This window comes from Cydia amplana, chromosome 25 (genome assembly GCF_948474715.1).
Source record: "Cydia amplana chromosome 25, ilCydAmpl1.1, whole genome shotgun sequence".
Lineage (NCBI taxonomy): Eukaryota > Metazoa > Arthropoda > Insecta > Lepidoptera > Tortricidae > Cydia > Cydia amplana.
This window is the reverse complement of record NC_086093.1, coordinates 3,168,655-3,195,252: the sequence shown is the minus strand read 5'-3', so window position 1 is coordinate 3,195,252 and position 26,598 is coordinate 3,168,655. Positions and strand designations below refer to the sequence as shown.

The 26,598-nt window shown below is 41.7% G+C and overlaps 1 protein-coding gene across 1 annotated transcript in view; it reads right to left on the bottom strand.

Moving 5' to 3' along the window:
* The window catches only part of LOC134659887 (cilia- and flagella-associated protein 91-like), a 52,341-nt gene that overhangs the window by 9,799 nt on the left and 15,944 nt on the right, over nt 1-26,598 (bottom strand). The window contains exons 4-16 of the mRNA XM_063515595.1: nt 15,737-15,869; nt 11,156-11,266; nt 10,770-10,870; nt 10,455-10,521; nt 9,139-9,259; nt 8,276-8,444; nt 6,504-6,698; nt 5,440-5,613; nt 3,904-4,091; nt 2,854-3,000; nt 2,301-2,430; nt 1,313-1,404; nt 214-362 (exon numbers count right to left, since the gene is read on the bottom strand). Coding sequence (XP_063371665.1) covers nt 214-362; nt 1,313-1,404; nt 2,301-2,430; nt 2,854-3,000; nt 3,904-4,091; nt 5,440-5,613; nt 6,504-6,698; nt 8,276-8,444; nt 9,139-9,259; nt 10,455-10,521; nt 10,770-10,870; nt 11,156-11,266; nt 15,737-15,869 — 1,777 coding nt within the window. The remainder of the gene's footprint in view (nt 1-213; nt 363-1,312; nt 1,405-2,300; nt 2,431-2,853; nt 3,001-3,903; nt 4,092-5,439; nt 5,614-6,503; nt 6,699-8,275; nt 8,445-9,138; nt 9,260-10,454; nt 10,522-10,769; nt 10,871-11,155; nt 11,267-15,736; nt 15,870-26,598) is intronic.

Here is a 26,598-nt window from a genome sequence, read left to right as displayed (position 1 = left end):
ACCGCCTTCTGCACGCCAAGCTCTATCTCCTGTGCGACCATGTATCTACTGTCTGTTGGGTTACCCCTTGTCAAACTCAGCCTCGTTCTCCTGAATCTCCCCCTCAATCTCATCCGCCCTCCGTTCCGCGCGTCGCACCACCTTCACGCCGAGCTCTATCCCCTGTGCGACCACGTGTCTACTGTCTCTTGGGATACCCCTTGTCAAACTCACATAGCCTCGTTCTCCTGCATCTGCCCTTCAATCTCATCGGCCCGCCGTTCAGCGCGACGCACCGCCTCCTCCTCCACACTCAGTTCTATCCCCTCTGCGATCACGTCGTGGAGATACGCGTCTACTGTCTCCTGGGTTACGCCTATGATCTGCGAGAGGTTGAAATGGATAAACGTTTTTTCAAGCGCTAACATTTAATCATAACAGTGTTAGGTACTTCCTGCCAGCTAAACTATGGAATGAACTGTCGCCTGCGGTATTTCCGGACCGATACGACGTTCAAAACTTCAAGAAAAGAGCGTACTCCCGTCTTAAAGGCCGGCAACGCACTAACGCCTTCTAGTGTTGCGGGTGTCCATGGGCGGCGGTAATCGCTTACCATCAGGCGATCCGTCTGCTGGGTTGCCTCCTATGTCATAAAAAAAGGTAGCTATACTTTTACTGTCAATTTGTTTACATTAATTTGCAGTAAGTAGTATTCACTTATTATTTTCTTGAAAAGGGTAATCATTTGACCACAATCTCACCTGATGGTAAGTGCCGATGCAGTCTAGGATGGAACATGCTTACCTAAAAGGATGTCTATTCACCCTCGATTTAAAAAGATCCAAGTTATAGTGGACTGGGAATAGATGTGCAGGAAGTGAGTTACACTCCTTAGCCATACGGACGCGACAAAACTGCATTTAGTGCAAATCAGTGGCAGAGTAAGGACGATTTTTAGGGTTCCGTACCCAGAGGGTAAAAACGGGACCCTATTACTAAGACTCCGCTGTCCGTCCGTCCGTCTGTCACCAGGCTGTATCTCACGAACCGTGATAGCTAGACAGTTGAAATTTTCACAGATGATGTATTTCTGTTGCCGCTATAACAACAAATACCAAAAACAGAATAAAATAAAGATTTAAGTGGGGCTCCCATACAACAAACGTGATTTTTGACCGAAGTTAAGCAACGTCGGGCGGGGTCAGTACTTGGATGGGTGACCTTTTTTTTTTGCTTGTTTTTTGTTGATGGTGCGGAACCCTCCGTGCGCGAGTCCGACTCGCACTTGGCCGGTTTTTAATTTAGATTTTCATAGTAATCCTAATAATCGAACCTGTCTGAACATTTGGTCGTGCTCGCGCCGGCGGTGCTCCTCCTTCTGTCTCCTGCCAGCCTCGGCCGCTTCTCGCATCGTTTTGTCACGGACTAAAACAGACAGTGTTGTTGACAGTGGGTGTTGATTTAAACCTGTTAATGTGCAATAAAGGGACATACATACAAACATACATTATGTAAAGAAGATGTAGAGAAGCTGACGATAAATAATGTAGCTATTACTAATAAAAAACATGAGAAATACCTTGGGTCTCCGAATGGATAGCTGTCTTACGTGGAATACTCAAATTGAACATGTAAGGTCAAAATTATCATCAATCACTGGTTCTTTACGACGCATATCACGCTGTATTCCACATAAGCTACGCTATACCATATATAATTCTCTAATCAAACCGCATTTACTCTACTTGATTGAGCTGTGGGGCAGTGCAGCCAAAACCAAACTAACTTCCCTACAAATACTCCAAAATAAGATAATCAAAATTCTTTTTAACTATCACCGTTTAACACACTACATGTATATATGCAGAAACTGGCCTAATGAATAATAAATAATTGTGTATGTATAGTACCAACATTCTAGTCAGGAAAATATTAAACAGTGCACTCCATACTAACTTAGCCTTTATGACGAAGAAGCAAATATCCAAACGAACTACTCGTCGTGCGAGTTTCATTGTGTTACCAAAGATAAGAACACAATTAGGTAAAAAAATGTTTACGTATGAAGGTGCACAGCTTTATAATAAATTACCGTCTGATCTGAGAGGGGCAGGCTCATTCAATGAGTTTAAAGCTAAATTATCGCAGTACATTTTAAACCACTACCCACCTTAAAAAAAAATAGTTGCGTGAGCGTGTACCTCTCGAGCGACTTTGTATGCTACCGTAGATATAATTACTTTTACTTTATAACTCTGTTCTCGTGTAAGTGACTTGTATGTATTTTATGAGAATAAATATCTTTAAACCTAGCTACGAACCTGCAATCAGTAAGAAGGCATGCTGTCTCCTTTCCTCCCTCAGTCTTCGCAGTTCCTTCTCCAAAAAGTCGAGCGCGGCCGACACCGTGCTCCCACACAGCTCGTCCACTAACGTCGCTATGGCGGTCTCCTAAAATGAACACAAACACGAAATTATATGTGACGTCCCACGGGTAAAGGTACCTTATGGCGGTTGGCGCTTACGACGCGTAGCAGCGCAATACGAATGTATTAGAGTCGTAAATAACAGCGTAAGCGCCAGCCGCCATAAGGTACCTTTTTCGAGGAACGTCACATATTATTACTAAAATAATAGTACAATTTAACACCCCGGGTTAGTGGTATGGTGCAAGTGGCGCTATGGGGCTGTTCTTAAATTACGTCATCGATTTTTGACGTTTTTTGACCTACCCCGCCTAAAATTATTCAAAAATCATGCTTCAAATGACTCCGTTTCCTCCTACATCATCCGATGTCCAGACTCCCCCCCCCCCTAATTTGAAATGACGTAATTTATGAATAGGCCCTATGTGAATAGCAAAGGGTATATCACCTCTCTATCTGCTTGGGTCTGCACCACGTGGTAGTCGCGAGCCCGGGCTTCCTCCTTGGCGATGTGAATCTTATCCTCCTTCTGGAGACCGTGTGTGGTCTTCAGCTCTTCGGTCAGCTCGGCGGCGCGAGTACGGCCTTCGTACATCTGTGAGCAAACAGCAGTTTCATAGTTGGCATCTATTGGCTCAAAATACTCAAAGATATATTGCATAAGTATGGTTTCTCCCCAGTGTGTATGCGTTATATTCTAGGAATTTGCGTTTAAACCATAATTTCTTTTTACAGCGACATTTTTTGTCTATGAAGCGGTCAATTTCAGGCCTTCGTTTCATAGTAAATTCATTGTCATGTAAGGCTCTTTTGAAACAACGGTTTATGAGCGGCAAGGTTTGTAAAAATAATATTTAAACGTGTAAAATGCTACTGTAAAACCTAAAGCTATCCGGGTTCATGTACCATAGTAAGAAGTCCTAGACATAACGCATTGTACATGACTGTAATAAATAAATAAACGCATAAGCTCACTAAGCATTGCACAGCGCGTTCTCTAAAGATCCTCTGCAGCGTAAGCGCCGCCTGGTGGCAAGTCTAGTCACTGCTCAAAGTTACTTTATTTTACCACCGACAAATTATCATTAAACTTCCAATGTAAGTACTTACAGCAGACATGCAAGCTTAAAATTATAAATACAATTAGTTTACTCTATAAATAAATGTTTCAAGTTTTGCATGAGTATGGATTCTCTCCAGTGTGTAAACGTTATTTCCTTGAAATTTGCATCTAATCATTAATTGAAATGCAAAATCCCACATCACGAAATGCCCCATCAAATTCAGCGTGTAATAGTACATTACATACCTAGGGAGGTGAATTCGTGAATACTCCAGATCGCAGGTGTTTGTGGCCCGAACCGAGGGCGAGGGCCTTAAATATGCGATCTGGGGCTTTACGAATTACCGCCCGTGGTTTGGCTAAAGTTTTACGTCTTGCCTTGGCCAGGAAGTGAGATTTTCTCCTCGTGTAGCGGGGTGACGTAAAAAATCTTACCAGGCATTGTACGGCTCGTCCCCTAATGATCCTCTGCAGCGTGAGCGCCGCCTGGTGGCAGGTCTCGTCGCTGTCGGGCACGGCGTCCGCCTCGGGGGTGGCGGGGCGCGGGGTGAGGGCGACGCGCCGCGGCTTCAGCACGCGCAGCGGCCCGGCGGAATGTTTATCGCCGGCGCCGAGACGCGCCTCTGAAAGTATCAATAGTATATAATATAACTGGACCAAATGATGTACCTAGTTAAGTTAGATTATATAATTTATTTGTTGACAGTTTTATTTTCATTTTCATTTTTATTTTCATTATTTTGTATTGTTCTGTTAGTATCTATATATAGTTTGTTATTGTGTCGTTTAAGTTCTTGTGTTATGTATTGTGTGATTTGTCTCTGTGTTTTATGGGTTAAAAGCCTGAAATAAATGATATTTTATTTTATTTATTTTTATATCTCCTTCACACTTTACAATATCAAATATACGCGTGTGCCACTTTCATTGCTTATAGCTGCTTGTACTTTTTTTAATCTAATATCAGACAACATATAAAAACTAAAAAATGCACGTTTTCCCAGCGAGACCTAGCTATATCGATTTTTCGTCCCCAAAACCCCCATATAGTAAATTTTATCGAAATCGTTAGAGCCGTTTCCGAGATCCCCGAAATATATATATAAATTAAATAAACAAGAATTGTTCGTTTAAAGGTATTAGATTGAATTTAATCAATCACTTGCATAAATATTGAAGTTACCACTTCTTCAATTCAGGGGAGTAATTACCGCCATTTTCTTATATTTTACTGCAATACCTATGGTTATTTGAGCGCAACTATATTTTAAGTAAAATTATGTGTCTAAAGTGTTTATGGTAAAGCTTGCATGAGTATAGTTTTTCCCCTGTGTATAAGCGTCATTTCCTAGAAATTTGTGTTTAAACCAAAATTTCCTTTTGCTCCAACATTTTAGATTAAACTGTCAGTTTCAGGCTGCCATTTCGCTTCATAGTACCTTTTTTGCCAGGTAAGGTTATTTTGAAACAATTGCATTTTGTTTAGACACTAGTCGCTGACCAGTCTAAATTTAAATTAGACTTATTTATATAGACCGGGATATGAACCGTGATTACCTTTAGTATTGTTTTCGAGCTCCCGATATTTCGACGCAGTTACATGCATACTTTGAGACCCACCCGCTATCTTCAGTTACCCGTGAACAAGATGCATGTAACTGCGTCGAAATATCGGGAGCTCGAAAACAATACTAAGGTAATCACGGTTCATATCCCGGTCGATATAAGTCTAGTGAAACTAACCGTGAATCATTCAAAACTGTTAAATTTAAATTCTCTTAGTGTAAGGCCTGAGTGGACGCTCGGAGCGGAGCGTTCGGCGGGGCGTGTAGCGTGGCTGTGGGCTCACGCGCGATGTGAGCAGCGTGCACTAAGGCCGCACCTATACGCTTGCATTTGTTTAACATGCACGCCGCACGCCCCGTCCCGCTGCACGCCCAACTCCAGCGTCCACTCAGGCCTTACACTTACTTTTCAGATCATTATGTAACTGCTCCAAAAACTCCTCGCTCCACTTAGTTTCGCGTTCACAGAGCTGCATAAGATCCCTCGGTAGGTGGTGTCCTGAGCAGGATTTCTTCAGGTTCTGCCCGCACTGGTCCAGCCAGGCTGGCGGCTTTGAGAGGTGCTCGTGGTCTTCAAACGCTGCAACAGAAATATATTTCTGTGATGCTATCATTTATCAAAAATTTTCGGTAATCTCGTGAGCTAAGTCTAGGTTTAGTATTTTATTATTACTCTTAACAGTCTTAACCTATGTTAGTGACAATATTAAAAAACAATATTCAATTGACATTTTTGAATTTTTGATTGAAGTTAAAAGACAAGTTTTTGTTATTAGGATAGATTTAATAATATATAATAACCCCTTCAATAAAGTGCAACTAAATCTGGTAACCGGCATTACATATTTTATTGTCAAAACTAATTATAGAGGCAATTAAAATCACCCAGTCTGGTTAAGGTATACATAGATTTTTTGTTTCGAAAATCCCTCTAGTCTCGATTTTAAATGAGGTTAGGAACCGTTACGGATTTCTGTCTTAAGGGTAGCAAAAATAAGACAATAGTTATTTGTTTTACAAGGGGGCAAAGTTGTTGTTTAACCGCTCGTGCTAATATTGATACCCGAGCAAGCGAAAGATTCCAAAATTGAATCGAATTGAATTGACGAGCGTAGCGAGTGGTTCGAAAAATGGAATCTTGAGCGTTGCGAGGGTTTCAAAGCACGAGGGTTAAACAAAATTTGCCCCCGAGTGAAACACACAATTTTTCACAACGCGAAGCAAATATTAAATGTAAAATATCAACAAAATCAAATCCAAATAAATGTTAAATATTTATCATCCAAAAACAACATTTAAAAGTAAATTCTACCAGCAAACATAGGAAAACAACTCAAAATTTGCATTCGATTACTTTGCCTCACATGTGAACAAAATTCAACTTTGCTATCAGTTTTTCAAGTGCAAAGTAAGCCTTTCCGAGCTGGTGTGGTGAAAAATATAAAACTTGGCTGCTAAACAAATTCTCACCCAACAGCGAAGGATCGTAGTATATGACCGCGTGTTTCCTGCGCGCCTGGTACCCGTGGCGCGCTTGCGGCGCGTGCAGGTCGGACGTGGGGTCCGCCGCCGTGTACGTGACGGAGCCCCCGCCGCGCGCGCCCCGCAGCCGCCCCACTAGGCCTTCGCGCCCGTACGAGTGCGCCATCGTCAGCTTGCGGATCTCTGAAAACATGCCATTGTAGTGTGCACGCACACTCTCTCACATATACCCTATATACAGGGTGCTTCCTGTAACAGGAGCAATAAATTAAACTGTAGGCTGTACTCCTCAAACTGACCAACATTTGTTCAGCAACTTTTGAAAATAACTCATGTTTTGATTTTTATTACACTTTAAAAAGTTTATTCTAAGACGCAATAGGTATATTGCAAATTTTGTTATGTTTAAAGCGTGACAAGCAACGTCAAACACACTGATGTCAGCGTACATTGAAGGCAATATTTATTTTGTATGAAAAAGAGGAAGTGTAAAGGATTCATAATTTTTAAAAGTTGCTGAACAAATGTTGGTCAGTTTGAGGAGTACAGCCTTTAGTTTAATTTATTGCTCCTGTTACAGGAAGCAACCTGTATACCCTAGCATAAGTATCATACATCAGAATAAACCTATACTCCAGAGATAGTGTTTGTCTTTACGTCCCACACCACATGGCGATCCTGGCAGGATCGCCATGTGGTGTGGGACGTGCGTGTGTGCGTGTCATATATGGTGCACACTACACCATTAACAAGATTTAAGTGCTTAGCGAATAACATTTATCAAAATAAGTTTGTGTTAAAAAATAAAACGGGCACTATGTATAATGTATAATTGAGGTTAACGCCATCTAGCGTTATTTAGTCGCATTACTTGAAACCCCTAAGCACATCACTGTTAGTACTCGAGCTATATTAATACCAATTAGAGCGAAACTCACTAGATGGCATTTAAATCAATAAAGAAAAACTCAATGACATTGAAGTAACAGTTTTTCGATCAGGTCACGTGTCCGCTCCGTCTTACGGTCACGTGACACCTCTCGCGAGTTTAACATTTTTTCCCCATCACAAAAAGTGCACAGCGCCGCTAAAGAAGTTTTCACTTCAAAAATTATTAAGTAGCTTTTACGCAGTACTTTTTTTTCAACAGGCAACTAATAATCATCGAGACAATTCTAACAAACTCAAACACAGCTGCAAAAGTGAAATGGAATTTATTCATAGAGTAGGTATTTAAATACTTATGCCGTTTTGCAACTCGCTGTAATTCGACTTGTATTTATTTATTTAATCTTTATTGCACAAAAGAAAATAACCTTATAGTACAAAAGGCGGACTTAATGCCATAAGGCATTCTCTACCGTCTCTACGTACTTGTATTCCGTATGTTATGGACATGCCGCCCTCCTATTAATCTCCATCCAGAGATTCTCTACCTTCCTCTTGGTATATGATGTCTGCTTGCTGCGTTCCAACGTTTGTGAAAGAAACAGAACCAATAGTTCGCCATCCGTACCCATAGACTAAGAATCCTCTAGACGGAGTTTAGAGCAATTATTTCATGAAACCGATGCTGCCAAAAATACTGGGGTGCGGGGGTCGAGGTGAGCGAGTCCCGTGCCGTGATTGATCCGTTCAAAGACACGGACGTCACATAAAGACACTTTGACTCGAAAATGGAGTAAAACTACCGTATATTTGTGGCAGAGGGGGTAGCGCTACTATGCTCAGTCTGGAGGATGTCTTGTCTGTGTCCGTACCTCTGTCTCTAGTCTTCCGGATGAGGTCAACGCGCCGTTCCACCTCCTGTTTCTTCTCGAGCCAGAGGTTCTGCAGCTTCCTCTTAGTCCGTGATGTCTGCTTGCTGCGTTGCTGCTTCTGCAGCTGATGCAGCAGCTCCAGCCTGATGTCCTGCAGCTCGTCGATCTCCTGGGAAGGGGCGGGGCATTCTTTGAACCACAGAATAAATAATAGTACTAAGGTACAGAAGATTCACTCTCTAACAAAACGGGTCTATTACGACAAATATGACAAGCGCGAGCAGGCGTCCGTTACGTAGCGGTGCGCGGCAACTACTATGGCTAGACACCAAAATTGGTGCTGTCCGCATGTAATTGTAGGTACTGTAGCGACGCGACGAAATCGCGTAGTGAGCCATGCCTGCCATAACAACGTTATTCCACATCAGCCGGGCTAGCACATGATTGGCGCGACAGTATCTCGCGGCGAGATGAGATACACACACAACCCGTCCCTCTTTTATTAAGATAGTTAGAAAAATACGGGTAGTCTATCTCGGCTCCGTAGCCTATGGACGCAATTCCAGAGGTGTTACCACAGAATAAGTAATAGTACTACCGTACACAAAAGGACACTTCCTACAAAACCGAAGTGTGACAACGATTTAGGATCGAATCATGATATCTTTCTATCTTATGGCACTATCCCTTTCAGCTATTTAGGGTTGTCAAAATTCAAGTAATTATCTCGTCGGGACGTCAAGTTGTATCAACCCTAATAATTGCTCGGAACAATGCTGAGCCGAACGGAGCCGAATTTGCCCGAAGTCAGGAGTGTCTCCCGACTGGTGTTACATGATTAGGGGCAGCAAGGGTCTACGTACAGCCTCTCTGAAGATCCAGTCCCTGGTCTCCACGTCGTTGATGATATCGTTTCGGCCCTTCATCCAGCGCGGGAACTGCGCGCTCTCCACCACCGAGGTCCATGTGCGGGCGTGACGCATTCTGACCAATAAGAACACACCTCACGTAATTCAGCTAAGAGCCCATCAACGTGCACACTAGCGCCACTGCTAAATAATCGTGATTATTTCAATTTAACGAAATATATTTAAAAAAAGGGGGCCGCGCTACGTACTGTATCTTGTATTAAAGTACTTTTTGAATACATCAAACTAGTTTCTATGTTGCTGGATTCGTCAATCTATGAACTCAAAACAAAAACGGCCGTTTTAACTTTGGACGCATAGATTGACGAATCCAGGAACATAGAAACTAGTTTGATGTATTCAAAAGGTACTTTAATACAAGATACAGTACGTAGCTGCCCCCTTTTTTTAAATATATTTCGTTAAATTTAAATAATCACGATTATTTAGCAGTGGCGCTAGTGTGCACGTTGATGGGCTCTAAATAGACGACAGGGACAAAGCCATTGACATAAACCTAAGGACGGACCTTACCGACACTAAGAATGGTGCTAGTTCAGCGGTGTGCCGCACACGAGTTCGAGCCAATCGTGCAGTCTAACGCAACTAGTTGGAACCAATCGCGTGCGTGATGCGAACTCATCAACCAATCGCGTTGTGGCGTAAGACTGCACGATTGGCTCGAATTCGTGTGCGGCACACCGCACCGCTGTACAGGCCTCATTCTTTTTGCCGATAAGGCCCGTCCTTAGACTCCTAAGATATATGTCAATCGACAAAGCTATACATTAAATACGGTGGAAATGTCTGCATCTCACTTCTGCGTATTGGTGTCCCTCCCCCTACGTCCCTATCATCAGTAACTGAATTAAGTCAGGGTCTGAATGTTTTATGATTTGAACATTAGGGATTAACTAACTGCATATGATATTATCGGAATAAATTCAGATATTGTTTATTTTTCATGCAAAATAACAAGTGGCATAGACGATGTCTGAATTGATTCCGTGACCAAAGACTTCGGTGCTAAATATACTCTGTCAAGCAATTTCCGTCAGTAGAAAAGAGCGGCAAATGTAAAAAAAGTAGGCGCGTCGGGTAATCGTCCCATAGAACATTTGAATTTCACGCCTTTTTCTACTGACAAACTCTTTTGACCGGCTATAACTGATCATTTCAGCCCATGTATGGTGCGCCTAAATTACTTTAAGGGTATATTATGCGTAATCTTTGTTTCTTGGATTGTGGCACTGGTAATTAAAAATACATACTTGTTTATGATCTCTGTGGTGTGAAAATCGGCTGGCAAGTCTCCGACTCGGAACGGCTTCCCCGGACCTTCAATAAAATATAAAAGTAAAATTTCAAACTCGAGACATATTTTCATAAATTACACCAGTATCCATAGTACGTGGAAATATTTCAGTTCAGATGAGGACTGTCTGCCCTCACTCCCAGGTACAAACAATAAGCTATAAACCTCTCACTCACCCCACTCCAGCTTATCTAGATAAAGCACTTCAGGTGAGGACTGTCTGCACTGACTCCCTGGTACAAACAATAAAAGTCATAAACCTCTCACTCACCCCACTCCAGCTTGTCCAGATAAAGCACTTCAGGTGCGTTCTCGCAATCCTCCGCCTGCTTGCCGTCCGGCTGCCACGGGACTGTCTGCGCTGATGACTCCCTGGAACAAACATAATGACGGAGTAAATTTTATATGGGATTGACACGAAAATGGAGACGCAGGAAGAATAGGGAGCTAGAGAAGCTGGTTGCGGTACCCAACATAATTGGCGAGATCACAGCCACACGATTCTGCTGGCTCAGTCACCTGGAGATGACGGGAGAGGATTGCGTTGTGACGTCCGTCCGGGCGTCAAGTTACCGCTAGACTCGCTAGAGTGACCGTTCTTAAAAACATAATAATGCTCAATTATGAAAATTGCAACGTTATTGTACGATTATGTACCTGTATTTGCTCTGAGTCCCTTTATTCTTAGGCCGTCCGTCACCAAGGACAACTGGCGTGGGAGGGTAGAACTGCGGAGTCACGCTGGCCATGTCCAGAAGTTTCTTCGGCCTGAAAAATAACCCCGCTTAGATATGAGCGCCGCGCCGGCGCGCCGCCGCCGCCGACAAAATTTTCGCGCCGCCGCCGCCGACGCTGCACTATCGGCGTGGCATCGGCGTGACCTTGGTAGTTACTACTACTTTCAGAATCAGATAATATATTTTTTATCGAGTTTAGATCATTAACGGCGCCACTTCGAATAGTTTATAGGCATACAAAAGGTATTTTAGGCCCATACAATTCAAAAATATGGAGGCAAATGTAAACTTATCTGTCTAGTAACCGCGCTACTGGTCTTGGGGAAACGAAATTATTTAATATCAATTTTAACATCAATATGCTTGTAATAAACATACTGATTTCCTTCCATTTTTATTGTGGAACGTTCCACATTTCAATTTATAGACTGTATATATACCAGGGATGTTGCGGATGCCGATTTTTTGACATCCGCGGATGCGGATGCGGATTTTTAAAGGCTCACATCCGCGGATGCGGATGTCAAGATAGGTACATAAAAAACGTCAAATATTACATTTTAGTAATTTTTATTTCAAAAAACCGGCCAAGTGCGAGTCGGACTCGCGTTCCAAGGGTTCCGTACATTAAGTCCCACTCACGCTTGACTGCTCATTTCTAATAGGTTTTTTTGGTTAATGACTAAATTACCTAGCAGTCTAGCACTTACGCCGATGCTAAGACGTTCCTGTACCGACCTGTTCCACATCCGCATCCGCATTAAATCCGCATCGATTTTATGCGGATGCGGATGTTGAAAATAATGCGGAAGTTCCGAGGTTGCGGATGCGGATGCGGATATTCGCAACATCCCTGATATATACACTAGACCAGCGGTTGGCAACCCGCGGCCCGTGAACCTGTCACTTGCGGCCCGCGAGCCTCCCTGGCTATTTTGTATGTAATATTGACAAACGACTATGTCTGATAAAGTCATAAATATTAACAAAGTGCGGCCCGCGTCAACTTCGTTAACTACTATGTGGCCCTTGGTTACTAAAAGGTTGCCGACCGCTGCACTAGACATATGTCAATCACAATGAAAAAATTAACTGTGATCTATTCTGGCTAACGTGAGACTCGAACCCACACCTTTGGATTACCGATCCAATGCATAACTAATTTTGCCAGCTAACCATCCGTCATTTACCGTGAATTTAACCATTGCAACTATTGCAAGCATGGTTAAACGTCTTTAAAAGTTATAAAATGGCGTTAGTTTTGAGATATTAAGCGTTTCCACGTCCAAATGTCCGGCCGTTGGCTTCGCACGGAAGGGCGTCGGAATCGGGTCTCAATTAAACTTGGCCACTGTTCAAATTCCAAGCTTTGCTCTCTCGCAGCTCAATCTTTGGGCTTGCATCGCTCACATGGAATTAAGCCGCTATCTGAACCTGCAAGTTTTTAGCCCTGTTTGGAGCTCAACTTTCGACCTGTTTTAAAACGCTTGAGCATTGGTCCTTATCCGATCTTAGCTCCATTGCAGCTCGGCCTTTGGCGTCGCACGAATGGGCCCGCAGGAAAGCTCCAGATCTTTAACACTATGGCTTCAGTCTTTATCGGCCTGCACCCTCGCTCTGCTCTCTTGCAGCTCGGCCTCGCACAGAAGCGCGCCGCAATCGGCGCTCCAGGCGTTCGGCCGTCAGCCAAGCTTACACTTGGCGTTCGATTCTTAGCTGTATGCTTACCTGGGTGTTTTTTTTTTGTTGCCCCAAACACTTTTTTTTTCAAATTTGGGATTTTTTTATATTATTTCTACTCAGAATCACGAGCTCTTTCTATCCTAATAGGAGAAAAAAAGTGTCCTAAGGTTTTTTTTCCATTCCGTCACTATTTTTCATAGACTTTGTATGGCGGTCGCGTAATGGAAAGATCGAAAAATGTATGGAAATTTTGGGACACTTTTTTTCTCCTATTAGGATAGAAAGAGCTCGTGATTCTGAGTAGAAATATCATAAAAAAACCCAAATTTGAAAAAAATAGTGTTTGGGACAACAACAAAAAAACGCCCACCTGCAGCTCATCCTCTGGCCTCGCATTGGGAGGCGTCGAAATCAAGTCTTCGGTGTCACATGGAGCTCGGCGTTGAGCCTCACTTTTTGACATAAATCGGTTTTGTTGGGTCGATATTGGTTAATGACGGAGCTCGATTTTCTTTGGACTGTCGACAAGACGTTTCCCTGATACAGTCAATCCGCAATTTTTAACTTAGCACAAAAGATAAGGGCCTCGCTAAGATCTACCGGCCAGAGCCTCGCCAAGATTAAGACCGCCTCTGATGCCGCGCGATACCGCTTATCCACAGTTTATACGATATCATTTTTTTTCGTACCATTATTCAATAAATTATCCTTGAAAATAAAAAATGCATTTATTTCATAACTTTCTTACAGCAAAGACATGTTTTTTCGGTAAAATGTTGGTTTGAATTCTTTTTTCATTAATCGAAAGTGTTTCAACTGTTTCAAGGCCACGCCGCCGATTCGCCGCCGCCGCCGACCAATTTTGACCAGCGCGCCGCCGCCGGCTAAATGCCTATCGGCGCTCATATCTAAGTCCCCGCTGTATTGAGGAGTTGCCACATTGAGTTTTCAAATTGCCGACCAAATCTAACAGTCGTATCATAGAGTTAAGAGGCCCACTGATTAACAGTCCGCCGGACGGTATCGGCTTGTCAGTTAGAACAAAATTTTGACAGCTCCGAACAACTGACAGGCCGATACCGTCTTGCGGACTGTTAATCAGTGGGCCCCTTTAGACCGAGATAAATCTGCAGCGATTTTGATAGCACACGCAGTGACTCGAGTTTTAAAGTTTAAGGATGAATGACCACCCTGCCGACGGCGAGCAAACAATTTTTCAAAGCACAGTCCATTGTACAGTCACCGTTACCACACGGGATTGTTACGCCATTTAGGGTCATAGCTAAAGTGGTTGTTCCATACTTACGCTGTGGAATGTGCCCGATCCTTGCCGGTTAGTTCTGGGATCGGTGCGTTGCGATCTATCTTCATTTTGGCCACGTAGGCGTACGAGCAAGGTGGCTGGTAGAGACAGCTAGCACGAGGGAGAGAGACAGTCTTACTTGGCGGCGAAGCGGTAGCGGTCCTTGCCGGTCAGTTCTGGGATCGGTGCGTTGCGATCTATCTCCACTCTGGCCACGATAGGCGTACGAGCGAGGTGGCTGGTAGAGACAGCTGGCACGAGGAAGAGAGAGTCTTACTTGGCGGCGAAGCGGTAGCGATCCTTGCCGGTTAGTTCTGGGATCGGTGCGTTGCGGTCTATCTCCACTCTGGCCACGTAGGCGTACGAGCGAGGTGGCTGGTAGAGACAGCTAGCACGAGGAAGAGAGACACTCTTACTTGGCGGCGAAGCGGTAGCGATCCTTGCCGGTCAGTTCTGGGATCGGTGCGTTGCGGTCTATCTCCACTCTGGCCACGTAGGCGTACGAGCGAGGTGGCTGGTAGAGACAGCTAGCACGAGGAAGAGAGACACTCTTACTTGGCGGCGAAGCGGTAGCGATCCTTGCCGGTCAGTTCTGGGATCGGTGCGTTGCGGTCTATCTCCACTCTGGCCACGTAGGCGTACGAGCGAGGTGGCTGGTAGAGACAGCTAGCACGAGGGAGAGAGACAGTCTTACTTGGCGGCGAAGCGGTAGCGGTCCTTGCCGGTCAGTTCTGGGATCGATGCGTTGCGATCTATCTCCACTCTGGCCACGATAGGCGTACGAGCGAGGTGGCTGGTAGAGACAGCTAGCACGAGGAAGAGAGTCTTATTTGGCGGCGAAGCGGTAGCGATCCTTGCCGGTTAGTTCTGGGATCGGTGCGTTGCGGTCTATCTCCACTCTGGCCACGTAGGCGTACGAGCGAGGTGGCTGGTAGAGACAGCTAGCACGAGGAAGAGAGAGTCTTACTTGGCGGCGAAGCGGTAGCGATCCTTGCCGGTCAGTTCTGGGATCGGTGCGTTGCGATCTATCTCCACTCTGGCCACGTAGGCGTACGAGCGAGGTGGCTGGTAGAGACAGCTAGCACGAGGAAGAGAGAGTCTTACTTGGCGGCGAAGCGGTAGCGATCCTTGCCGGTCAGTTCTGGGATCGGTGCGTTGCGATCTATCTCCACTCTGGCCACGTAGGCGTACGAGCGAGGTGGCTGGTAGAGACAGCTAGCACGAGGAAGAGAGAGTCTTACTTGGCGGCGAAGCGGTAGCGATCCTTGCCGGTCAGTTCTGGGATCGGTGCGTTGCGATCTATCTCCACTCTGGCCACGTAGGCGTACGAGCGAGGTGGCTGGTAGAGACAGCTAGCACGAGGAAGAGAGAGTCTTACTTGGCGGCGAAGCGGTAGCGATCCTTGCCGGTCAGTTCTGGGATCGGTGCGTTGCGATCTATCTCCACTCTGGCCACGTAGGCGTACGAGCGAGGTGGCTGGTAGAGACAGCTAGCACGAGGAAGAGAGAGTCTTACTTGGCGGCGAAGCGGTAGCGATCCTTGCCAGTCAGTTCTGGGATCGGTGCGTTGCGGTCTATCTCCACTCTGGCCACGTAGGCCGCGTACGAGCGGTCCAGGTGGCTGGGCAGGCGGCAGTTCGGGTGGTATACTGGACAAAATTGACAAAAATATTTATGATTTACTCTGTATCACCAATTTGTCATTACAGCCTGGCAAAAAAGAGTAGAAATTAAAAAGTGGATATAACAGAACGGGACGGCACTACAGTGTTGCCACTTTTAAATTTCTACTCTTTTTTGCTAGGCTGTATTTATTTATTTAAACTTTATTGCACAAAATATATACAACAATGTACAAATGGCGGACTTAATGCCATATGGCTGTACTAACGTCATTAGGAAAAAATCATGATGAAAAAATAATTCCCAGTAGTTACCAACAAGTAGGTAACTATAGTAGAATTTTATTGTGATTTGTTCCCATTTTTTATTGTTTTGTAAAAGGTGAGAAAATGAATCTTAGTTTTTACTGCTGGTAACTAATAGTGGAAATAACCCGCTAATCTAGTCAAAGTATCTTATCTACCTAAACAAGGATTCTTTACACGAAAATACGTGTGTTGGATAACTGAGTTATCTAACAAGAAATATTTATCCATGGTAGAAAACCATAATTATGGGTACTTAAACTTACCACTTTTCCATATGGATGATACATTAATAATCATGTGTACCTATCACAACATCATAACCAAATGTTTTCAGATTGTTAACCAAGGGATGAAAGGCACTCATTTCTGTACTTTAGTGTATTGAAATGGGGTAGGCAACTGTCAAAGGTTTTTAAATATCTGAAAAGTCTCCTCTTGAATCAAAATTCGTAATTAAGAACTGGTTGAAAGGGCTTAACTACAGTCAAACTGAGATGCTGTTGAAGGTCATCAACTAATCACTTACATGATAACAATCTATTTAGCCTTACACATCACACACACACACCCTTTTTCTTTCTTTGAATTACTTATAAGATTTGAATTACCATTTTCAGTGCCAAACGCCCCATTTCCAATACAAAATGAACACACCTAGCGTTCTTGGCAGTGAATGTGTCAAGGTGATTACCATCTAGCCCATAAAATAAAATAAAAAACATGAACTTGACATTATCATAGGATTGAAAAGTAAAGGGGCCGATTTTTGAATTTCGATCGCTCGATTTCGTCACTCGAAAATCGGTGGAAAACGGCGAAATGCTAATTTTTGAAATACGAGTGATAGAAATTTGGAATCGAGTGGTATTGACCACTCGTTTTCAATTATATTAGTAGAATTTATATGCCTAGTAGTGGAAATATTACTGAACGAAATACACGAAATCGACCGGTCGAATTTCAAAAATCGGCCCCCTGTCTGTAAATACTTCGACGACCAACCCCACTACAGGATACCACAGTAAATCTCATGGAAGTTGCATGGAAGGAGCAGTGTGATAAGGTTGAACCAAGATATGTCTGCAACGATGTGATAGCACACGCAGTGCAATTGTTATTTTAAACGTCAAACTTCTCTAAGACGTTATGATACGATACCTACGTATAACACTTGCACCGCGTGTACCTAATATTAAAATCGTTGCAGTCTTATCTTGGTCTAACTTTAGAAAATGAACATATACATGCAAAAGATAAAAGAAAAAATATTTTTGTAAGTATTTATGTTTATTAATAATCAAGAAATAAGGCATTGACTACCTACTCAAAAAATAATATCTAAGCCACAAAATTAAAAGAAGGTAATATTATAGTATTTTATGCAACCGTTGTTTAAGAGGGGTCAAAAAAGGCGAGTGGCGTGAGTAACAATTTGAGGCGAAGCCGAAAATTGTTAATAAAGACGCCACGAGTATTTTTTGACTCAGTTAAACAACGTTGCATACAATACTTTTTCTACGACCAAGCACTTACTTTGAAAGAAGATGAAAAATATTTGTTAAATTTACATTTTAATTTAACAAATATTTTTCATTCAACAAAAGTGGAATCATATAGGACATATACGTAGACCAGGTAAACAAACCAAAAGTATACATCTAAGATACGCGACCCGGCCACGCGCCCCGCGCCCCACGCCCGGTTGGTCAGCGACATCTTCTTGTAACTCATGAAGCCCTGGAACTTGCTCTTAGTTAAATTACAATTTTGGATAGTTTTTTTCTCGATTTTGGCCACAGAGTAGCCTATGGAGACTAACAAGCAACGCTAAGCGGTGTTCGTAGTCTATGGATCTTGCTATATTACGGGTGTCACATGCGCGTTTCTGACTTCTGAAGCAATGCACTTAGTACTCATCTGTCAGAGATGACAATTAAAATTAGGTTGGCAACAATGTATTTCATACAATATTTTTTAAGTGGTGATTACACGATGTATCGTAAAAGTACCAAAAAGATACTGCGTGTATGCACAAATACTTTTATGGGAATAGACTAAAGACTTGTCTTGACAACTATAACATAGGGGTTTAAAGGTGTGTGGACGACCGTTTAAATGACAAATAAAGGTATGGGAGTAGAAAAAGTAATTATACTTGGTCAACCAGATCTTGACAGTAGAAAAAAGCGGCAAATTTGAAAAATGTAGACGCGAAGGGATATCGTCCCATACAAAATTTGAATTTCGCGCCTTTTTTTACTGACAAGATTTGGTTGACCAGCTATAATTATTATTTCAAGGTGCACGCAGGATGCATTAGGGTAATTTATGATGGAATAATGAAATAAGAAAAAAAAATTGACATTCTAATAACACCTTCGATCAACACAAGCTTCCGACATGTCGGAAGGGATAGGCCCAAGCGATATCTTGACATTCAAATCATTCTGCCATTTTTCGCGGGGGGGGAACGTGCACACAGTCGCACTACTCACACACTTACATACAAAATCCAATCTGTAATGACGACACAAATACATAGAAAATGACACCCTACACAGACAAATCTTGCACACTGTGCGAGACAATTTAAAGGGGCCCTGGTCCTGGCCGTGTCCCACATTCAAAACAACTCACTGCAACTTGTATTAAAATAAATTTATTTCAGCTCCACCAAAACTTACATTTTTATATCATGACAACTCAATCTCTTCTACTGTTTCTATTCCATTGTTTCCTATCATAGACAAGAGTACAGTAAAAAAACCTAAAGAGTTTTAATATAAATATAACTTGTGTTCGGTTATGAACATGTTGGGGGCCTAGCCAAAAAACAACACTTACAATGTTAAAAATCAACAAAACTTAAACCTTAACTAACTTCAGCATTATCGCTAAATTATAAACAAATTAATACAACAGTTTACCTAACTGTAATCAATTGGTAAGGGACACACCTTGGTAACACTCGTTTTAACAATGAAACCTTTTGCTGTTTTTACATGCAAGGCTCGAACCTTACCATCTTTACCAGGTTTAACATCAACAATTCGACCTACTGGCCAACACAACGGAGAGGTATTATCTTCCCTCAACAAAACTAAAGTGCCTATTTCTAAGTTGGTAGACTCATTTCTCCACTTTGGCCTACTTTGCAGCATAACCAAGTATTGCTTATGCCATTGCCGCCAAAAATGTTGCTGCAATTGAACACATTGTTTCCAAAAACTTAATCTACCTATATTTACATCTGTAATATCCGTTTCTGGATAAGAAGTCAGTGAGCTACCAGTGAGAAAATGTCCAGGAGTTAAATAAGTCATATCACTAGGATCCCTAGACATAGGGGTCAACGGCCTAGAATTCAAAATGGCTTCGAATTGAACCAAAATCGTGTACATTTGCTCATAGGTAAACACCGTGTTACCAATTACACGTTTCATGTGATATTTAACACTTTTAATACCAGCTTCCCACAAACCACCAAAAACTGGGGAATAAGAAGGAATGAAAAGAAAGGATATTCTTTCAGAACTAGAAAAGTCCACCACAGCTGATTGGTGATTAGCGGAATTTTGAAGGTCATACAATTCCTTAAGAACATTTTCCGCGCCCTTATAATAGGCTGCATTGTCACAATATATTTTAGTAGGTTTGTTTCTACGAGATATAAATCTTTTAAGACACCCTAAAAAGGTATCAGTTGTCATGTCAGATGCCAATTCAACGTGAATGGCTTTTGTAACAAAGCATACAAAAATCACAACATAAGCCTTTGTGATCACAGGTTTCCTAATTCTAGTCTGCTTTACATAGAAAGGACCGGCATAGTCCGTGCCCACTATTTGAAATGGACGAGTCATATTTACACGATCAAGTGGTAGAGAACCCATTAATTGAGTAGCATTTTTTGCCTTAAGTCGAAAACATTTTATACATTTATACAAAACGGATTTTAGTTCTCTGTTGGCATTCAAAATCCAATATTTTTCATTTAGGGTACTCAGTAACAAAGTGGCACCAGCATGTTTTAACCTCAAGTGTTCATTATGAATTATTATTTTTGTGACATGAGAACCTTTGGGCAATATAATCGGGTGCTTTTGGTCATAGGACAATCCTGCATTTTGCAATCTACCACCTACACGCAACAATCCCTCAGAATCAAGAAAAGGATGCAAACTGTTTAAGCCAGACTTTAATGGCAACTTATTATTTAAGTCTTCAATATAATTACAAAAGAACATTCTTTGCTCACATTTAATTATCATGCGCAACGCAGAGTCTAATTCTTGGGGAGATAAATATCCCTGACGTTTGTTAATATTTACATTTTTGCAGTTAAATACAAATCTAAGGAGATAACCTACAATCCTTGTCAATTTGTTTATATTTGAATATTTATGTATCAAAGCATCAATCGAACTAGAACTTACATCTACACAAGTATGACAGGTTTCAGTTGTAGGTTTTAGCCCTGGTACATCAGATTTTAAAATGTCATGTTCTACAGGTTTATGATGGTAAGTAGGGTCAGACAAAAACTTTGGCCCATGCCACCAAATGTCACATTTTTCCAATAATTGGGGCTCTACACCACGAGACAATATATCTGCGGCGTTATCATGCGTATTTACATAATGCCATTCAAAGTCGGAGGATAGCTTATTAATCTTATCAACTCTGTTACCTACATACACGTTAAGCTTTACTGGTAATGTTTTTAACCAAGCTAGTAAAATCATGGAGTCACTATAAAGGTGAGCACTCACTGAGTATTTTAAGGACAGAGCATTGTACACCTTCCGAACTAGAATAGCAAGTAACAGGGCAGCATTCAGTTCCAATTTTGGGATGGTCAAGGATTTAGCCTTAGGATTGATGCGACTCTTCGAGCACAAAAGATTCACCGAAACCTTGTTGTCAGCATCAATGACACGTAAGTACAAACAACATCCATGAGCAGCATTAGAAGCATCAGAAAATCCCACTAATTCTAAGGATTGCGCTCCTTGAATATTGATATTCCTAGCGATCGAGATGCTGGACATTTGAACTAAGCTATTGGCAAAGTCATCCCATTTTTTGTTAAGACCTTGAGGTAAAACCTCATCCCATTTCAACGATTCAAACCAAACCTGTTGCATTAATATCTTTGCCTGCACTAACACAGGGCCACATAATCCTAAAGGATCAAAAAATTTACTTATGAAGCTAAGCATCTGACGCTTCGTGTACTTTTCTTGAACCTCTTTAACAGGACACTTCATGTCGAGAGTATCAGTAATGACGTCATATGTCAATCCAAGAGTTTTAACATATTCATTATTTTTATCAAAGCTCCTACTATCGAGTTGATGCAATTCAACCGGTATGTCGCTTAAAATTTCTTGGTTATTAGAACACCATTTGTGTAGAGACAGACTAGCGAACTTCATTAGTCCTATCAACTCCTTTTTCATCTGCGCAAGCTCATTCAAATCATTAGAACCACACTGAATATCATCTACATAACACGTGTGCTTCAACACGAACGAAGCCAAGGGATATTGACTTTCATACCTTTGGGCTAATTCTAACAAACACCTACATGCTAAGAACGCCGAATTCTTTAAACCATATGTAACTGTCTGCAACTGTACACATTTGACTGACTCGTCAGGAGAATCGCGCCACAAGATATTTTGCAAACAACGATACTTATCCTCAATCAAAATTTGGCGATACATAGCCTTTATATCACACAATAATACGTACTTGAACGTTCTGAACAAAATCAGAATTTCAAAGAGATCCTTTTGAACCACCGGACCATTTAACAAAATGTCATTTAAACATATACCATTTTTTGTGACAGCACCAGCGTCAAAAACAGCCCTAACTGGTGTCGTTTTACTGGAACTAATCACAGGGTGGTGGGGCAGAAACATGACATTACCTGCACTTAAGTCATAATTAGACATGTCAAAATATTTAGCATGACCTTGGTCAATGTAATCCTGTATGAATTTTTTATACTTTTTTCCCAACTCCAGATCGCGTGAAAACCGCTTTTCTAAATTGAAAAGTCGTTGCAAGGCGCTACTAAAAGAATCACCTAAGTCTAACTTGTCCAACTCAACCTTCACCGGCATGGCTACAGTGAACTTGTCATTTTCTAATTTAACTGACTCCTGAAAAATCTGTTCCGCCTGCTCAACCTCTGTACCGGTTTCCCTAATGATGTCAGGTACTTTTTCACAATCCCAAAATTTGGACATTATATCAACAATGTCTTCAGAAGGTTGACAATCGTTTGACAGCAAGCAAACCTCACTTTGTTTAACACATGGGGAAGGTGGTTGGAAATCATCCCTAGCTACATTAAAATCAATAGGATTACCTTTAGATGTAACACAATAGTTACTTATAGACTTCTTGCTAGCAGGGAAGGGCAGCGCCCCGCCTACAATATGACCGAACCTCGTCTTCACCAAATATGGACCCACAGGTGTCAGCTGCCGGCACACATACTGGAACGCCTGGAAAAAGACGTCGGCACCTAATAATAGTGAATTCTCATTTGATTCATTGAACTTCTCATCAGCCAACTGGGCATAGGATGGAATATCAAACTGAGACGTGTCAAATGTTTGCTGCGGAAGGGCACAAGTAATCTTCCTTGTCACACAGCATGACACATCAACTTTAAAATCACCCACGGTAGAGTAAATAACTAAATCAGCCTTTCGCACAATATTATTGTCTCTTTCACACACACCAGTGACTACCTCATCAGTATCATATGTAGAAATACCTACTTCCTCAATTAGTTTTTCAGTGGCAAAATGTATCTGCGAGCAAGAGTCTAGAAGTGCTCTAGCATGAGTAAAGGTACCATCCTTTTTCTTCAACTTCACAATTATAGACGGAAGCAATACACTTGCATTCCGAGGCCTAGCAGACAAACTCACATTTATGGATGAGTCGGTAGGCAAGCAACCATCATTTGATTTGCTTTTATTATTTACATTCTGAGAGGGCTCATCAGCCAAGGAAACATTAGCTACCTTACCTTTGTTTGGCGAATGCAACAGAGTGTTGTGTAATTCATGACAAGTTGCACATTTCAATCTCATTAAACATCTACCTCGATGACCATTGAGACACAATTTACACAAATTGTTTGCATCAACAAACTCACATCGCTCCTTATACGGGAGCAACTTAAACTTGGCGCATTCATATATTTTATGAGAATCTTGGCAATACTTACATGAGACTCCAGTGGCGGCTGCTGCACTCACAACAGATTTCACCGGCTTCTTCGGCTCTTCCGTCATTGTGGCTTCCAACGCAATTGCTCTTTTTTCTAGGAAAGTAAGCAATTCACACAAGTTAGGAACCTCTTTCATATCACGCTCAAGATGAAATCCACGATAAGTGTAGGAATCAATCTTCCTAGACAAAATATTGACCAATATAGTATCCCAGAACTCAACTTTTTCATTCAAGTTTCTTAATGCTGCAAGATGCATATTTACAGTTGACACTATGGAACGCAGCCCAGAAGCTGTACATTTTGTCAAAACTGGCATGTCAATAATACTGTTGACATGAAAATTTATAATTTTTGGTATGTTGTTGTACCTATCGTCAATGAGTTTTAAGGCTACCTCATAGTTTCCATTTGTAAGCATTAAATGCTTTATCAAATCTAAAGCTCCTCCTGCCAAAAACGACCGTAAATAGTACAGTTTTTCACAGGAGCTCAATTTTGCATCCATATCAATGACAGCTTTGAACATATTTATAAATGGGTGATAGTCCATCACACTCTGGCCATCAAAAGTTTTAATATTAATGCACGGAAGTTTTTTAAATTTACCTGCTTCTAGTCCGGAAGATGTCGATGGAGTAGTCTGTGCCGCAGGTGGTTCCGCAGGATGTAGACGCGTATTTAACGTGGCGATACACAAATCGCATTTAGATTCGTACAATTCATACGACTCACCATCCTCAGCCTCAATAGCAAGGATTGCTCTATTGTACGCTTCGTAATCATTAAATGCTTTAAGCACCCTTTCCTTTTTTTGAGCAAGCACTTCAAGTGTTGCTGTCGCGAATTCGTTTGAGGTACAAAATGTTTCTAACCTACTAATCGCCCCTTTTACATATCCCCGATTGGCCTTTAATTCCTTTAGCTGAGCCATTTTGAACCTAAATAAGTTTGCGAACTTGTGCAGAACACTTGTATGACAATCTTCCAGCTTTCTATTGTTATGCTAACTATTAACTATATTAAATAAACAAGATTTACGTCCACCACAACACAACAAACAACACAAGACGCCGGTGACCGGTGACAGTTCTGCTGTCGTTGACCCGTCGCGTTCGGATACTAGCAGGTGCTAGCAGCTCGTCCGAAGACTGTTCGCCGCAGGTCGCCTCACCGCGACGGAAACTATTAGAAACTATACACCAACACAGAAACCGCCTGATGTCGCCGCACGAACTGGCTCTGTTGAAAATCACGACGTTCTGAGCAGACGAAATGCTCGTTCTTGTCTTGTTTAAGAATGAAGTCGTTCTCTTGAGAAGAAGAACAGCTACTAAAAATTCATCATCGTTGATGTAGGTCTTGATTTTAAACTTTTCATCTTTATTTGCAAAATGCAATCTTCTTAAAACAGTTTGAAGGACCAATTTTATGTGCGAGACAATTTAAAGGGGCCCTGGTCCTGGCCGTGTCCCACATTCAAAACAACTCACTGCAACTTGTATTAAAATAAATTTATTTCAGCTCCACCAAAACTTACATTTTTATATCATGACAACTCAATCTCTTCTACTGTTTCTATTCCATTGTTTCCTATCATAGACAAGAGTACAGTAAAAAAACCTAAAGAGTTTTAATATAAATATAACTTGTGTTCGGTTATGAACACACACCTCGATCTGTTTTTGTGTACGGACGAATCACAAGTGTCACAACACGCACACTAGCACATTTTCGTCAAAGAATTTTATTGTTTTCTGAGAGATGAGAAGTTGGATTTGTCGCTCGACCGATCCGCAATTTGTACTGGGCGAGCAAAATCGATAAATCCAGCAATTACATGAGACTAAAATATAATAATTGTGTTTAAATGTAATTAAACGTATGACATGTAAAAAAAATATTACATTTGAAATGTAACACCTTCTTTTTGTAAATTTGATGTCCCCGACCTCTTTTTACAACAAAAAACCGAGCAATTAGGCATTTTTTCTGCTGCTGTATTCACTCGCGCGTCTGGACTCGGTCTAGTTAAAAATCCGAGCGCAACTAGTTTTATTACCCGCGCTAGATCAGTTGATCGTGTACCTAGGCAGAGGGGAAATAGTGCGAATGCCGCATCCCTTCCGTGTTGATCGAAGAATAATACTAATGAATGAAGTACTTACCTACCTACTATGTTGTTTATTTAGAAGGAAGGCCCATCCTGATTTTATATTTTATGTTTAATATGAAATTGTAGTTTTATCTATGATACTATAAAACGCTCAGGACGACTTCGACATTTTCCTAAACTTGGCACTTTCCTATCTTGTCTCTTTTTTAACTTGCCATTTTCTTACCTGGTCTCTTTCCCAAACTTGTCTCTTTCCTAACTCGTCTCTTTTTAACTTGCCATTTTCTTACCTGGTCTCTTTCCCAAACTTGTCTCTTTCCTAACTCGTCTCTTTTTTGATTTGCCATTTTCTTACTTGGTCTCTTTCTTAAACATGTCCCCTTCCTAACTCGCCTCATTTATAACTTGGCTGTTTTAGCCCTACAATAATCTTTTCACCACACCAACAGCAAAAGTTGGCACTTCAGTGGCCAAGTTTATTTAACCCTCATGCCTTGACACCCTCGCGAGCACCCCCCCACCCATCTCGCACCGTTTAAAAGTTGCCATACAAAATAAAAATTAATGGCCATTATTTCCGCCATCTTAGCTTTTTTCAAAAAAAAAAATTTTTTCATAGGAATCTAGAGGCCTCTATCTCCCGCCATGCCAAATCTCGGCGCACTTGGACCAACTTGAAAAAATAAAAAAAACTAGTTTTGGTCCTCAGGTGCATGTAGTTTAGGCACATCAAACTTTATGCATTCGTGTTCAGTCACAGGTGCAATAAGTATATGTAGGTACTCGTATTTTTTGTTTAGTTGCTAGTTTTTTCGCTCCAATGCGATACCTTAGATAAAATCAGAAAATGGCGAGTTAAAAAAGAGACGAGTTAGGAAAGCGTCAATTTTTGAAAATGGCGTGTCGTCCAGAGGGTAGACCAGTTAAGATAGAGACAAGTTTGGGAAAGAGACCAGGTAAGAAAATGGCAAGTTAAAAAAGAGACAAGATAGGAAAGTGCCAAGTTTAGGAAAATGTCGAAGTCGTCCTGAGCGAAATTGTGCAATGTAGGTACTTACTATGTATAGTTAGAT